Source organism: Lethenteron reissneri, chromosome 33 (assembly GCF_015708825.2).
Source record: "Lethenteron reissneri isolate LAM-NWPU_2019-01 chromosome 33, ASM1570882v1, whole genome shotgun sequence".
Taxonomy (NCBI): Eukaryota; Metazoa; Chordata; class Hyperoartia; order Petromyzontiformes; family Petromyzontidae; genus Lethenteron; species Lethenteron reissneri.
The window spans coordinates 10,305,957-10,322,167 of NC_083811.1; the positions used below are offsets into that span (position 1 = coordinate 10,305,957).

At 44.1% G+C, this 16,211-nt stretch overlaps 1 protein-coding gene across 1 annotated transcript in view; it reads right to left on the minus strand.

Moving 5' to 3' along the window:
* The window catches only part of ACSS3 (acyl-CoA synthetase short chain family member 3), a 34,620-nt gene that overhangs the window by 1,998 nt on the left and 16,411 nt on the right, over positions 1 to 16,211 (minus strand). Inside the window, exons 7-15 of the mRNA XM_061564585.1 lie at positions 13,657 to 13,752; positions 12,422 to 12,573; positions 11,829 to 11,932; positions 11,591 to 11,686; positions 9,918 to 9,981; positions 6,402 to 6,483; positions 6,065 to 6,187; positions 2,593 to 2,692; positions 1,665 to 1,840 (exon numbers count right to left, since the gene is read on the minus strand). Of these exons, the coding sequence (XP_061420569.1) occupies positions 1,665 to 1,840; positions 2,593 to 2,692; positions 6,065 to 6,187; positions 6,402 to 6,483; positions 9,918 to 9,981; positions 11,591 to 11,686; positions 11,829 to 11,932; positions 12,422 to 12,573; positions 13,657 to 13,752 (993 nt within the window). The remainder of the gene's footprint in view (positions 1 to 1,664; positions 1,841 to 2,592; positions 2,693 to 6,064; positions 6,188 to 6,401; positions 6,484 to 9,917; positions 9,982 to 11,590; positions 11,687 to 11,828; positions 11,933 to 12,421; positions 12,574 to 13,656; positions 13,753 to 16,211) is intronic.

Here is a 16,211-nt window from a genome sequence, read left to right on the forward strand (position 1 = left end):
GGCGACCTCCCCATGTTGTTGCCAATCCTCATTGTCTTGCAAAGCAATAATCCATTTCACTCCTTGCACATGAGCTGATTTCACTGCCCGATCCCGATCTCTGTGGCGATCGTCCTCTTGGTGTGTTCCCTCCTTCGGCTGCGATTCCATCACTCTGTCCATCAACCTTCAAGCAATGCGCCGTTGGAAAGCCTGTTTACTTTTCTAAAAGTTAATGCGATTTCTCCAATTTGCATGTATTGTCAGTTCCGTGTGTTTCTCTCTTCACCTCTTATTGAAATTTCCATATTGTACCCGTCCATGATTCTTTGTGTACATTTTCAGTTTATGATCCATTTTATTTAGTGCCTATCTTACTGATGCATATGCCGTAACAGAATGTAATTTTCTTGTTAAAATTTTCAAAATGTAACTTTCTAAAATAACTTTAGCCTACTCTCACTCACCCCTTTATTTCACTATTTTAATGCCAGCAACATGCTGTGCATTACTCATCACGTAAATAAATGCATTAATGCTACATCACAGTAAACTCGTGCACACCCAGAGCATAGCGAAATGTGAAATTAGAATAAACCATGTGTGTGGAATGTTGCTATTTTACAGTAAAACAGTGTGCACATGCAACGACATGTCAAGAGAGTCGTAAATAAATGATCGATACCAGCGCTGAACTCAAACCATCTCTCCCTGGTATGATCAGCTACATCGCATGGCAGATGCACGAGCTACCTCCTACATCAATAATGGACAATTAAGAACAACCCACAGTGCAACTGCAGCCATCAATCTCAAACCGTGGATCACAATTTTGATTTAAAGCTTTCGTGACTGCAGGGATTCATCTTCTTGGTTCTTTCGGTAAAGTCACGTAGAAGGGAAATAATAAAATAATAAAAATAAAACATAATAAAACAATTCTCACGACGTTTCGGCCACAACGTCTGAATGACGCTGTCGCCTCGACAGACCTGGTTTTCACCTGAGGACGGCTGCTTGCGTTGTGGCCGAAACGTCGTGAGAATTGTTTTATTATGTTTTATTTTTATGATTTTATTACTTCCCTTCTACGTGACTTTACCGAAAGAACCAAGAAAACGTGGATCAAAAATTGACAGCAGTTCCCGCTTCTATCATTATTCGCAATTCTAATCCTGAAGCCATCCACCAGCTCTGCACTCTCGATATGAACAAATAAATGTTGCTGATCAACTCCCCGACATACGAAATAACCAGCTACTTGCATGGGCCACATTTTACAAAACTAAGCACATTGCACATTTACCATCATGAGAATTATCATACAAGTGGTTGTCAGTCTATCGCTGGATGAAGGCCTCTGCATGTTGGGAACATGCTCTGGTCCTGTGTGATTATATTCCCATATGTGTAATCGCAAACTCATTCTACCTATATCCATACATAATTCGTGTAATAATTTTATCGTTTCAGAAATAGTTTGCACATTAAATAAGATGTTTAATAAAAAAAAACTAGTGGCAATAATTACGACGTAGCGAAATTTTGCAAAACAGATGATACGATTATCGCGGGCATTACAGCGCACGTTGTATCGTAACATCGCCATATCGCGGCAACCGCAATTGTGAGCGAGCGCTATCAAGGCGTCAGGGCTTGCGCGTCCGTGGGAGCGAGGGCCTCACCGTGTAGGGCTTGCGGTTGACCAGCGCGGCGATGGTGGAGCGGGGAACCTTGCCGGAACGCGTGCGCGGCAGCCGCTGCACGAAGATGGCGCGCCGGAAGGCGGCAACGGGGCCAACGCTGTTACGCACGAGGTCCACGACCTCCCGGAGCAGCTCGTCGTGCTTCTTGGTCACACCTGCTCGCGCGCAGACACAGACCCACACCCCGCGTCGCCTTTAGCCGACTGCTGGTCACTGGTTTATGGACGGAGCGGTACGTGAGGGGGTGATTCGTCACACTCCGACCAGTTGTCCCCTTTTCAACTCGTTTTGCGCCGGCGCTTGGGAATTCCCTCGCCATGCACGCTTGGACTTTGCGCAGCTGCTCGGCAGACATCTCGCCATCTTAACGATAAACGAAGTGACACTCTTGTGCCAAATAGCGCCGCAAAACCTTTTGCATTAACCTAATGCAAGCAAGCGTGCAAATGACAAACGCGCGAGCCCGTGCATTCATCATGGGTGTTCTCCGCTCACAAAGCAGAAGGCAATAAATAGATGGCGCGTGTTTTTAAATTGTAAATGATTTAATCCACCACGGGTGGTTAACTGCTACACTCGTCGCATATTACACGCTGTTTATTACACAGGGCTGTACTTAATTATCGCCATATTTCTTTTACGAGAGTGCTGAGATGTGGATAGGGAGCGGGGAAGAGAAACCGCAACGTGCGTTCTCGCTTGAGCCTGCAAAAGTGGCGGTGACTGCAGATGGAAACAAATATCCGCGACTGGCAGCTTGATTAAGGGAGTAGGGGAAGAGTGGAGAGATGCTTAGCCGACGTTAAATAGCGCAACTTTCCCCGCCGCAGTGTTATTGATAACATCGCAATTGAAAGTTGCACCGCTCAACGTCAGCGAGTGTGCCGTGCCGCGCGTGTGGCTTTACCGCTCTTGAGGACACACAGCGCGAAGGGCACGAGGCCCTTCACGGAGTCCTCCAGCCCCACCACGGCGCAGTCCACCACCGCCGAGTGTTGCAGGATGGCCTGGAGGGGTCAAGCGAGCGTGGGTGAGCCACACGTGGCAGTGATGATCAAGAGACGATCAAGTTTAAACTTTTTTTTTCCACCAGGTAAGGCCCACTGAGCTGTCTAGCTCTTTTTCAGAAGCGACCTGGTCACAAATGACAGCTCAACCAAGTGGCTTATCACGGGGAAATTATAGCAGCCAAAAACTCTAAATGCATGCTGTTGCTAGATTTTGTAGAGAAACATCCCCGCGACCACAGGCAGCACATGCAAACTCCAAATAAACAGGCGTCAGTGTTGGGATAGAACCCACGACATCCTTCTGTACCAAGCGAGGCCGTTAACATCTCGCCACTGCGACCAGTAGCACGTGGAGGGACGCAGGCTAGGCAGAGGTAGGCAGTGAAAGACAAGGCCAAGGGAACGTGAGAGCAACCAATGACAGGCAGGGCACGACAAGGGCAGACGAGGCAAAGCAAGGTCAAGTAAGGCCAGATGAGGTTCAGGTACACAGTGGCTGGTCAGGGTAATGAAAGAGTGCAGGTGAAGACCGGTAACGTGAAGAGAGGACCAGCAACTAGAGGCAAGGTGAGGCAAACGACAAGCAGGGACCGCTATGGACAGGAAAACAAAGCCAAGAGAGACAATTGTACCGCAGGCACAGACCAGGATCGCTGGACAGGACATTGTAATCAAGATACACGAAGGGAAAATCAGAATATGTAGACACTGGAGGAGGAATCCGATGAGCTATAAAGCTCTTTTCCAAAGATGTCCAGCAGGGACGGGTCATCAAGTGACAACAACACGCAATAAAAAACATCGTAGTGTAGGCAAGTCATAAAAATAAATTAATAAAGTACATAAGTACAAATTGCACAAGTACATACATTTCTGCCGATGTTTCAATACCAAATGCAAGCTTTAGCAGGGCAGCAAACAACAACAACAACAGTCCCAGAACACACCAAGAAATCGCACAGTCTCTCAATGAAACTGCACATTAGCATTGAACTATCGATACATGGACACGGATCAAAGTTACAAATCGCGTTTACAATTGTGGTTGTATCCAGCACCAATATTCTGCTTCGCGATATGTTGTGAAGGAAGATTTACGACGTTAAGGGAGGAAACAAGGTCAGGGAAGCCGTGGGTCTCCAGAGGCAGCGTTACAGGAGGGGGTGGGGGAAAGGTGAAGTAAGAAACAGAAGACGTGGACAGCAGCCACTGAAGATCAACAGCAAGCGGGAGGGTTACACGAGGACAGGAATTAATAGTCGCAGAGGTTTTTGCAACAACAACAACGACGACTAAACAAGCCAATGAGTGGCAAGCTGGCAGGCACAATCAGGGCCAGTGAGGTTTGGATAAAAGCGGATGGATGTGAGCAGGCGGAAGAGCCGAAGAAAGAGAAGACCTGTAGAGCAGGGACGGAGGAGGGGAGGTCGTACGAGGGCGGCCTTCAATAGGCACGGGGAAACCAGGAGGGTCACGGGGAGATCAGAGAGGAACAGGTGAGGGTGGACCTGGTCGAACGGAACTCGGGTAGAAGGAACCAGATGAGTTCTTACGAGGCAGCAGTTGTGACAAAATAAGGAAGGGAAATCCGACCTTAACTTCAAAGAAAACATGGCCATGTGCCTGGGACTGATGAAAGAGACAGATTTAGAGACCTGCTCCAGCCACCCTTTGCCTGCATGGATTTGATGTTTGTGAACAAGCTGTTACCCATGAGGTCAGGCACGTGAATGCTACTTGAAGAAAATGCGAGCGCTGCGATGTAATCCTCGGCGTGACAGCAACCGCTGTACACGTGCTGTTATTGCCACATGCTGGTACGTTTGTTGATTGCTAAATTATTTCACAAAGGTTGTGTCACCGAGCCGTAAGATAATAATCAGTACATTTCTGTTGTGGTGCTATACAAAAATAGGCGGGCATGAATACGGATAGAAAATATGACACAAAGCACACTCAAAATAGGACGCACTTGTGCAATATTCATTACAAAACTCCTTTGACATGGATGAAACTCAGGGCACACAAAATCAGTTGGCAGATTCTTGACAATGGCGAGGAAGTCAATTGCCATGTAAATTAAGTTATGCGACAACCAAGCCGGATGTTGAGAACCTGACAGTTGTTTTTGAAGTTATTTATTTACCTTCATTGGACTTAATTCCAAAGTGCATTCAACATTCGTGCACGTTTTAAGCATCACACACAATCAAATACATCTTAGCTTCAGTAAAAAAAATGGATATTACTGAGCCGGGTCTATGAGTTTGCAGGTGCTCACAGGGTGATTGATTTATAGGAGTCCTACTGATTTATCATGACCCTCTTACTTTAATCTCGACAGGCAATGAAATATTGTGAAAGCAATGGTGCCATCATTTACAGAGGAGAGTGTTAACAGATTCAATAAGTGTGTTGTAATTGGTGGTGCCTTGCTGCCGTGGTGTCACGGATAGCACACTCGTGATGAGTCGCTTCCAAACCAGAGCTCGCTTGTTCGATCTCCCAGCATGGCAAGTGAAATGAAAGGCAAGATTTAATAATCCCGCACCCCCCCCCCACCCCCCCACAAGGCCCCTGTCCACCCAGCTGTATAAATGGGTTCACCACACCATTGGAACCTCATTTGGCAGTAAAAAATATGATAATTGGTTTTTTACCCTTCTATCTGGCAACAAAACTGACACCTTTTTTTTTACAAGGAGTCATGTTTGCATAGACCACAATACCTGCAGTCATAATGCAAACAAAAAACATAACTCTAAGGAAAGCTGTCTCGGGTGTGGACCAATCAACTTCAAGGAGAGTGCACATTATCAGAGTTATGTTTTTTGTTTGCATTATGACTGCAGGTATTGTGGTCTATGCAAACATGACTCCTTGTAAAAAAAGGTGTCAGTTTTGTTGCCAGATAGAAGGGTAAAAACCCAATTATCATGGGTTCGCCACAGTTAGTCAATCGGCAGGTCGCACGCGGTGGGGATAAAGTGTGGGTACTTCCACCTCTTCCACAGCGCCTGGTTAGCTCAAATAACCCTCGAGAGGGGCTCTCAAGTGGAGCCCCGACTGTCAGTAGTGGATTGTGCCAGCGATGCACCTTTACCACGTATTGAGGATGGTGGGATAAAATTCTGTTTTCTCAAAAACATGTCCCCATGACGGCTTAGTAGGCTGTCTATAAATGGATCACCCTGCAATGTGCTTTTGTCGCACCATCAGTAGCCAACAGTGCGCTAATCGGCTGCACACAACACACCGGCCGCGTTTACTTCGACAGCGCCGCGTCACGCGGAGCGCCTCCTCGCCGTGCGACGGCGCGTCAGGGCATCGTCTCGGGTTGGGGCGCCGCACCGCGCCGTTGCCGCGTACCTCCTCGATGGCGCCCGACGACAGCCTGTGACCAGCCACGTTGATGACATCGTCGACACGCGCCATCACGTACACGTAGCCATCCTCGTCCATCTTGCCGGCGTCCATCGTGTCATAGTATCCCTGCGGTGCGTGCGTGCAGGGAAAGAGAGCAGGAACAAATAGCATTGTTGCGGGATTCAACGCACGTATAATGAGCGTACGAATCAATATTTATCAATGTCTCATTGCGCTCGTACCAGATTGCATTCATTTATAAGCACGCGATGCAAGACCGTGTGTTCTCTGACTATGCACTAAGGCAGGTAAATCTGCCCAGGTCGCCGTGTGTACGTACGGGGAATGACTTGAAGTACGTGTCTTCATACTTCTGGTTGTTTTCCCAAAGCGTGGCCATGCAACCAGGCGCCAGGGGCAACCTAAACAGCAGCACGTAGACATTAATCACCACCACCGCCACTGTCATCATCACTATTATCATCTCGTAATTACTATGCAAATAGGTTTGTGCAAGACATGACCTAATTCTCAACACGGTGATATCCTCACCAGTAATAATAAAGTCGTGACTGTTTTTTTTTCTATTTTCGAATTAACTTTGTAATCAACTTTGGGGCCAGGTGATGGGCAGTAAATGTCAGTGCAGGGAAATTAATTGTTGTACTGTGCTTCTATGCTTCCGAGTCTGTGCTCCTGCCTTCGCCAGCCTGCACTGACCAACGTGGTGGACTATGGTCAAATATTACTCACAAATAATTCACAAGGCATGGGCAGGGCCCTCATTCAGCAGGAGATTGACAAAGGGACTGTACGTGAGGAATGCTAAACACCATCAATACCAACACAGCACCCATTACTGCCACCTCATTAATCCCCATCAACGACAGTGAGTGATTATTAAGATTATAATGATCGAGTCTGTTGTAATTATCCTCATGTTTAGCATAATAATAATAATAATTGTATCATGGCATTGTGGTCAATTGGGAACAGTGATTTGTGGATTCCTTGTATTAAATAATTTACATTTATATGTGAGAAATAACTAAAATAGAGCAACTAGAATGCGAAAACACCAACAATGAATGGTCATATCTTGTGAATAACATTTTTTAATTTGTTGTAACTTCATTTCAAACAGAAAACATGTGCGGAAGGAGGAGCAACGTGGGACACTAGCCACTTGCAGAAGAGCCAGTCTAGAGTACTCCCGGCATGCTCCCGCAGATTTCTAAATTCAAACTCCACATGCAACCGGCGCTGCGTGACCACCGTGTGTATCCTGTCTCTACTCTTTGGTTCTTTCGGTAAAGTCACGTATAAAGATAAAATAATCAATTAAATACTAGCATACGACGTTTCGATTGCAACACGAGCAATCATCATCAGGTATAAATGAAATAGAAACACAAATCTAGTATACTTAGAAATGTAATGTAATACAACAGAGAGTCGGATAACATAACATCCTGTCTCTCTCGGTCATATGTAGATGTTTGTATCTGGCTCTTAGCAGTGACGATGTGGAGTAATCGCCTACCCCAAACGCCAAGCATCGAGTGGACTATAAGATCCTGCTGCTGGCCTATGTGTTAGCCCCACAACATTCACAGGAACTTATCCATTTTCAAACTCGAACGATGTCCCTGAGAAATCTAGATTTGAAGTTTTCGTGACTGCAGGGATCCATACTCTTTGGTTCTTTCTGAGTACTCCAAGGTCAAGGTTCTGTTCCTGGGGTAATCGGGGAGTTACCAGTTGCAGTTCCCAGACTATTTAACGCGTTGTCTTTGGCCATAACTGCAATCAAGAGTCGTTAGAGCTATTTAAGTCTTGTCTTGAAAACTCAACCTCTTTAAATTGGCATTCATCCGCTAGTTCTGACCATTTACACTGGCCCTGTTGATTTCCTGCTTTCCATACATGCCGTATCGGGATCTACGGATGGAACGCACCGTACAAATTATTACAATAATAAAAAGAATTGGTATTTTATTTATATAAATCAGAGGAAAAAAAGACATGCACTTATATGTTTAAAATGCCACGTTTCTGTAACCGCTTCTGGGGTGTAAGGTCAGCACAGGCAGTCCCCGACTTACGAGTGGGTACCGTTCCCGAGACCCGCTCGTAAGTCCAACGTTTCACAAGTGGGAACACAATAATGTGCTGTATTTAAATGCACATACGGTCAGTTTTATGAAACATGTTACGGTTCAACAATAAATGGGGAAGCATTTTTAAACTCATAAATAGGAGGTAATATTGTAGATTTTCACGTGACACTGCAAAATAGTTCCGCGGTTCGGTTCACAAAGCGCGAGTTCGCGTTTGCAAGTCGGACTGGTTAAATAAGTATAACCCGTAAAAACAAAGTTGTTCACTCTAAATCCTTTATATGCGTGGCGGCTAGAGTCCTCTCGTCCTCTGGCTTGAGATGGCTGCCACCTATGGGTCAGATGATTGTCTGCCACCATTAAGCAATTGGTAATTAAATATTTAAAAAAATTCCTAAAAAGTGTAAAGTTATGGAAACAAATTTTTATTGTCTCGCACAACGAGTCTGTGTGCAAAATATCAGCTCGATTGGATCACGGGAAGTGGGTTAAAAAACGACCGAAAGATTTGCACGGTCGTAAGCGCGCAAGCGCGCGAACTTAATATAAAGGATTTAAAAACAATCTTACGGAAGCTCATTCGTAAGTGCGGCTGTTCGTAAGTCGGTGTTCGTAAGTCGGGGACCGCCTGTAATGTGGCCGCTCGTGCAACGTCGCCGCTGCGTGTGATGGTGACAGCCGGCAGAGGGCAGGACACCCAACGCTCACCTCGTCCCGATCGTTTGCGCAGCACCATCATCATAAGCTTCCAAGATTTATTTTTAATCAGCAGTTAATCAACGTTCCGATGCATTGCTACCACAGATTTCAGTGAAGGTGCTATGATACAAATTCAATATGTCAATGAATTCGTGGCTCAATGGAGATTGTATATATGCGTGTAAGCGCAGGCTTATGCGGAGAATATATAACAGATCAGTGCCTTGCGGGCATAAATATTCTATTGAGGCACTGGGCTGTAATGCTTGATACAAGTTTATACAGCAGGAATATAATAAATCCAGAAGCTTATTAAATTGGCGGTTGTACGAAAAGACAGTGCATTAATGAGCTCTTATTAAATACCAATGAAAGGAGGCACATGCATTGAACTGTTGACCGCATTTGTTTTAACAGTAAAGGAAAAGTTTTTACTGTCATTTGCAAGCATTGTGTAAAACGGATATGCATGCCAGCTAAAAATGCACGCACAAATATTGTTCTTCATTGGTATGTATGGCGCGTTGGAGAGATAAGCAACTGATTTCTAGAACAGCAACAGAAGTTATACACTGATGTCTCGATTCATTAGCTATTCCAGGGCACAGGTTGTAAGCTGATGCATTACATAAGATACACGTTGTATTCCACGCTAGGTATACATCATAACTGATACCATTGCCAGGGCAGAACAAATGCGGGTATACAGCCTCTTTCGTCTGAACGTCGGTCAAACAAGCAGCCAAAGACAATGATTGTTCATAACCTCGTATTCTAGATTTGAAGTTTTCGTGACTGCAAGGGTCCATACTCGTTGTTTTTTTCGGTAAAGTCACGTAGGTAAAAATAAAATTAAAATAAATTAAATCACGACGTTTCGGAGGCAACACAAGCTTCCGTCTTCAGGTGGCACCGTCACAGCAAAATTGCTGTGATACAGCAATTTTTTTCTTTTTACCTACGTGACTTTACCGAAAAAACAAAGAGTATGAACCTCGTGTTCGTTCAGTGTTAGGGATTCTCTGGAATGGACTTACTTGACGACAATGTTTCCCAGGTTGCCTCTCTTTGACTCCTGGTTATTGCTGTCCACCACTTTCACTGTGGAGATGACGGCACATCAAGGCACCATACTTAAACCTCCATGCAGTGGACACTTACTGCAATGCGGTATTTAACGGAACATGAGCATGCAATTGTCTCTAACTTTTTTGACGAGTGATAATACCAACTCTTTTGATAATACACTGAAAGTACAGACAGTCCAACATTTATTACCGTACTTTTAAACATCTACACCAGTGGGGGGGGGGGGGGTGACACGTGCCCCCCCAATGATCCGATCGAAATCCCTAATTTCGATAAATCGGCATTTTGCGACCCCCACTGCCACTGTGTAGCATATTATTACGTGCTATGGACTCTTATGAGATTATAAGACAATAGTCTGAGTCCATAATTGTCAATAAGTAACGGCAAAGCAAAGCAATTAAAGTGACTCAGAATTGTGCGCAGTTGTGTATACAGTACACGACTTCCCTGAAGGCAAACACCTTCAGCGAGCGCGATGCCGATCACACACGGTTCGAATTCGAACCTCGATTGTCGAATAAAAAGCAAGGGACAAGTCCTTACTTACTACAACTCCTATCATTTTTCATTGCTGGAGGGGTTGCCCACCCTCCCTGAAAATCCTGGCTCCGCCATTGTCTATAATCACATTCAACATAATTAATTTAACTTAATGCATTGTGATGACCATAATTATGAAAAATAGTTAAACACACAATGCTTTGTTTCAGTATCAAAACTTTGAATAACAATTTGGGCCATAAGCCATCTTTAGGACCCATGTTGTCCAGCATGAATGTGGAAATAAAACCCTGAAAACTCCACAACATCAGGGGTCATGTAGTAAAGATGCCAATGCTGATTAATAGTCGATGATCTCAATGAAAAACAGAAATAAACACGTGAACAAAAGAAACGTTTTGAATATCCATCTGTACAAGCCAGGCATAATGGTATCTAATATTAGTTTGCTTTTTTTTCCTCTAGGATATGATTCATAGTAATTATGTGGTCAATACAAAACAAAACTTTCCACATCCACGTTGCTCACGTGGTCGGTAGGCCTCTGTGAAGTCTATTATGTTCATGAATGTTGTTGTGTTCAGGTGCTAGGAGGCTAAAGTTCCTGATTTCTTGAATCAGTGTTGTCTGCATTTTTGAATAGAAAACTAACTCGGGTACCATTCCTCAATTGAGGCATTTTATTTAAACGTAAACTGTTACCAGCACGTCATTTTGTAAACTAGCTTAATCAGAGCTCAAATTTAGCATTCCCAAGAGTTCAGTTAAGTAAAGGATGACCATTGTTATGCAATTGGCTATTAGCTTAATAATAATTCCCCCCTACTGGCAGGCTGCAGTCCAACTTCAGGCCAGGCGCTGAGTCACCATGTTACCACGGACAGGTGCCACTCGTGGGATGCCCTTCAAAGAGAAAAAAGTCATAAATGAGATGCGATGCAAGTCGCCTTTCTTGAATAAAGCGCTCCGTGACGTTCCAGCGTAAAAAAACCGTCACGTAAAAAAAAAATTCTTTATCGTAACCCTATGGAACAGTCAACATGGTTGTGTTATCATGGCTCGCTTTCACGTGATCTGGGGCTGGGCACCTCAATGTCACATCTGAAGGGTCACTTACCGTCGTATCCCGGCACGGCTTTTCCACACTGCCCTGCTGGCGGGTACAGAGATCCGCCGAGTCCTACGCAGGTGGCCGTTATGGCCGAGCCCGTCTCTGCAAGCGCCCAGTAAGGGCAGGACGACACAAGCAATCGTAAGTCGCCAGCCGAGCGCTTCAAAAGGCAGGCGACAGCGCTGCCCGCGGTGTAGCCTGTCGTCGGTGTAGCCTGTCGGCGATGATTTGCGTCGGGCCTCACCTGTCTGCCACCAGTGGTCTAGCAAGGGGACATTGAAGGTAGCCTTTCCCCAGTTGAGAGTCTCCTTGTCGCAGATCTCACCGGCAACAAACATCGAGCGGAACCTGGGACCGCAAGGAGTTTTTGATATACAGATGGTTAAATATACAGGTACAAGATTATTTGTTGAACCGGAAGTATGGTACAGCTTTATCCATACGCCATGACGTTATACACTGAATAGTGCCTTGCAATCATCATTGTCATCATTATCATAAGTAATCGATTTATTTAACCAAAAACGCGTCATCTAAGCTCAAGGCATCTTTCATGATTGCCCTTGATATATTTGGTACATTTCTGCAGGAAGTGTGCTGCATTGGATTAGAGATGACAGTTGCCAGAATGGGTGCATGCAGGCTTTCCACAAACATTGCATGAAGAGTACTCATTATACAGTGGCATATCAGTACTCTTGATTATGCATTTGAGGATGATGATGATGATGATAATCTTGGGGGCAGTGGCCAAAACCCGGACTGAGAATGCCAAGTGACGATGCTGACGATGGGCACATGGCTGAGCTGGAGAGGCGGTAGGGGGGTGAGCCTCACCGGCTTATGTCGTACTGGCGGCCGAGCGAAGCTGTCGGGTCGTGCTGGTTGATGACGCGCAGCGCTGTGGGCGACGTGAACATGGAGACGACTTTGTGCTGCGAGATCACGCGGAAGAAGGCTCCGCTGTCCGGCGTGCCCACGGGCTTGCCCTGCCCAAGCACACAAAGACAAAGATCCCCCGTATAGCCTTAACAGATTGTTGGGGAAAGTGCTGTTAGCGTGCACCTATAAAGAGCGCAACGGCACACGAGGGGGTGGGTGGCCAGCACCACGGCTGACCGCCTTTATCTCCCCAGTGGCGATGTTTACACACTGCATCAGGTACTAATTTGAGGCTGAGTCGACCTAGGGGAGGTGGCCCAGGACCAGTTCAGATAATTGTCACCGGTGTTAGCCATGAGCGGGAATTGAACTCACTGCACTACCGCTCTCATACAAAGACAAAGATCCCCCATCTCGCCTTTAACAGACTGTTGGGGCAATTGCTGTTAGCGAGCATATACACATATACACACGTGTAATCAACTGTATCCCCAACTATAACTCTAGCCCTAACCCCAGCCTTAACTCTAACCCTAGGTCTAACCTTAACTCTAACCCTAACCCCAAACCTTACTCAAACCCCAACCCTATGTGAAGTTCATAGTGCAAGACTGCCACAGTGTAGAAATGTAAAATATAAATTCTAATTCCACACCTGTCTACCCGTTATCAGTGCCGATCTTATTACAGACCAATTCAGACATTAATGGTCACCCCGTGCCCTTATAAATCTCAACGTTCATCCTACAAAATCCCATCGCAAGGGAGAAACACAAACAAATTGACCATTTAAAACGGCATCATGTCGTACGGACCTGAAAACTCAATATCCCTATACAAGAATACAGGTAAACCGTTTGGGTTGACATGTATGTAATTCATACAACCTCTATACATTGCTGGAACAAGTGTCATTCGTAAACACCTATTAGGGGTAGCATGGCACGAAAGTGGGGCTGGGATATTTGCACAGGGTTGGTGTACGGTGATTTTTCTGCAATATTTTGCTGTCTTTTCTTGGATTTTCTGTTTGCACATAGTCACTTTAAGATGTTTTCTTGTTCATGTTTTTGTTTTTTGATTGTTGCGGTTGCACCCGATTCAAGAGCCGAACGGCTCACAGGGCTATACCTAATAAATGAAACTTTGAACTTTGATGTGGTCACCGCTGCACCTGTTCCCCATCTCACCTCGTACAGAACGGTGGTGTTCCCGTGCAGCAGTGGACCGTAGCAGATGTAGGAGTGTCCCACCACCCAGCCCAGGTCAGAGGCAGCCCACCACACCTGCAGGCCCGAGCACGCACGCCCAACTCCACACTCAATTCATCACAACATTGGCTAAATACACTGTGCTACCAATTCACCGTTTGCAAACACTTCACGGTGATATTCGGAGAGCAAAACCACAGAGTGGCAACATTTACAGATATTTTAATTGGGGTCAAGGATTCGATTTTTGTACTACACATAATCGAGCTTGTTCCTTTAGAAAATGGATGTTTACCAATACAATCATTCCCCTACATATCAAAAATCATTAAATGCACTGAGCTAATGAACGAAACGTATATTTTTAATGAGGTGAGAAAACGTTTCTTAAATTTGCAAGCCAGACACATAGATTGTCTCGTCTCGTGACATTATTAAAATAAAAATACCATTGTGCTGCATTTATTAATTTGAAGTCTACAACTTTTAAAACCCCAATTTATGTAGATGTATGTCTTTGGATATTATTTGTTTAATTGTTTAAAAAAAAATTCTGTCTGAACTTTCATATACTTACGACTGAGGACTAAAGGAGACATACAGAATGCAGCAAAGTATATTTACCTAAATAATTGGACAACGCTTTGATGAATTCCTCTTCCAAACAGGGTTTGATATGGGAGAGTATCACTTGAGTTGGGATTTATAATTAAATTGTTAAATTACATAACGTATACCCTACATAACCTCGCCCTTTAATGAGAAAAATATTAACGAGTAACTTTAGAAACATTTCACTGATCAATGTTAATAGTGCAACATTCAGACCATAATTTTTTCCTGAGCGTTTCAGCAAAAATAACTTTTTGATAGAATAATAATCTTATAATTCCATCGCTTACAACCGTGTATGTCAGAAGAACAAAACTGAAAATATATATTAACATTTCATGAATTCTATATTTTCTAAAACTTACTATGACTCTTGACTTAAGGCTTTCGTATTACTGCAGGAATTCATACTCTTTGGGTCTTTCAGTAAAGTCACGTAGATAGAAAAATAATAAAATTATACAAAATCACGACGTCTTCACCTGCAGACGATTTTAATATTCCTCGTTAAAAAAAATCTGCCATGAGGGGCATGTCAGACTGAATTTTTCCTTAAAACACATTTACTGTGGCTGAATATTATTATACTGCCACTATTTACAATGCAGTTACATGTATTAATAGCAAAAGCTGTTTCAAGGCTCGCTCTCTCTACCCTCATATTTTATGGCACAGTACTGCTATCTTTGTGTTGAACAATGCTGATAGTAGAAACATTCACTTTGATCTCCTGTGAAGAGAGCACTGTTTATTTGTGTTTGAAAAACCACAAGCAATTACCTGCCCTGCAATTGGCATACGCCCTCCTTTAATTGTTTTTTTTTTATACATTGCAATGCACGATTTATTTTCCACGACTATTTCGTCCGCGTTGTTGGTTCAGTTTACCAACAGTTTGTCGGTGCTTCATTTAAATAATCAAACACGCCAATTGTTTGTATCGTATAGTAAAGATTATTCCTATATTTGTTTGCATGAAAACGTGGGTTATGAATTGTACGTGCCTGACAATACAGGCAGTGTCTTTTAAACGGACGTTACAAAAATACATTAAACTATTGTAAAGTGGGCAAACAAACCACAGCATCGATGTGTGTCTAATTAGGATAGGGATGCCACTGTAGCACCATCACCGATCACGCACGGTGAGCACGTGACATCTCAAAGGTGACAGCAAAATGGCTGTAAAACTGGAATGTTGACTTACATTTTCCTCCTCCTCCACGGCCCCTCAGTGTAAAAATATGAACACTTCCTGCGAATAATTGCTTCAGCATGCGGTTCATAAATAAATAAATAATTGCGCCTTCAGAGGCAACAAAAATATTACTTGAGTGTCTTGCTCAACTTGCTTATCAGTGCCCTTGTAAAATGCAATAGAATCTTTCTTCTGGACACTCTCCTTTATGGGGGTTGGGAATCCTTGTCAGGGTAGGAAGGTCAAAGGGCCAAGGTTTTAAACCGTCACCAATAAAGCTGCTAGCCAGTACAGTACTATGGAATCATGGAAGTAGCAATTCCCTTGCATTAAATGCCGGTGTGAGTATTATTACGACAGCTGAAAGGATCTTCTTGTTGTAACCTCACACTTTGATCGGACAGTGCTGTTGCCTGTAAACTAACTTGTGGTGATGTGGAACTCTTGCATGTAGCCTCAGATGACTGGGCAAAACATAATGCTATACTATTGTTATCACGGCACTCAGGAGGTGAATTTGTCAATATACCGCATTTATATTCTTGCCAAAGTGTAATTTGGTCAAATAATGTTGCCACTTATATTATACATTTAAGCCTGAAAGTGTGTTGATTGGCAGCAGTCCATAAAATTAAAATACAGTACTGAAATTGGGAAGATGGCTACGCCTCGCTAAAGATACTCAAAATTTGAATGAATTGGTCCATGATTTCGATGTTGGAGT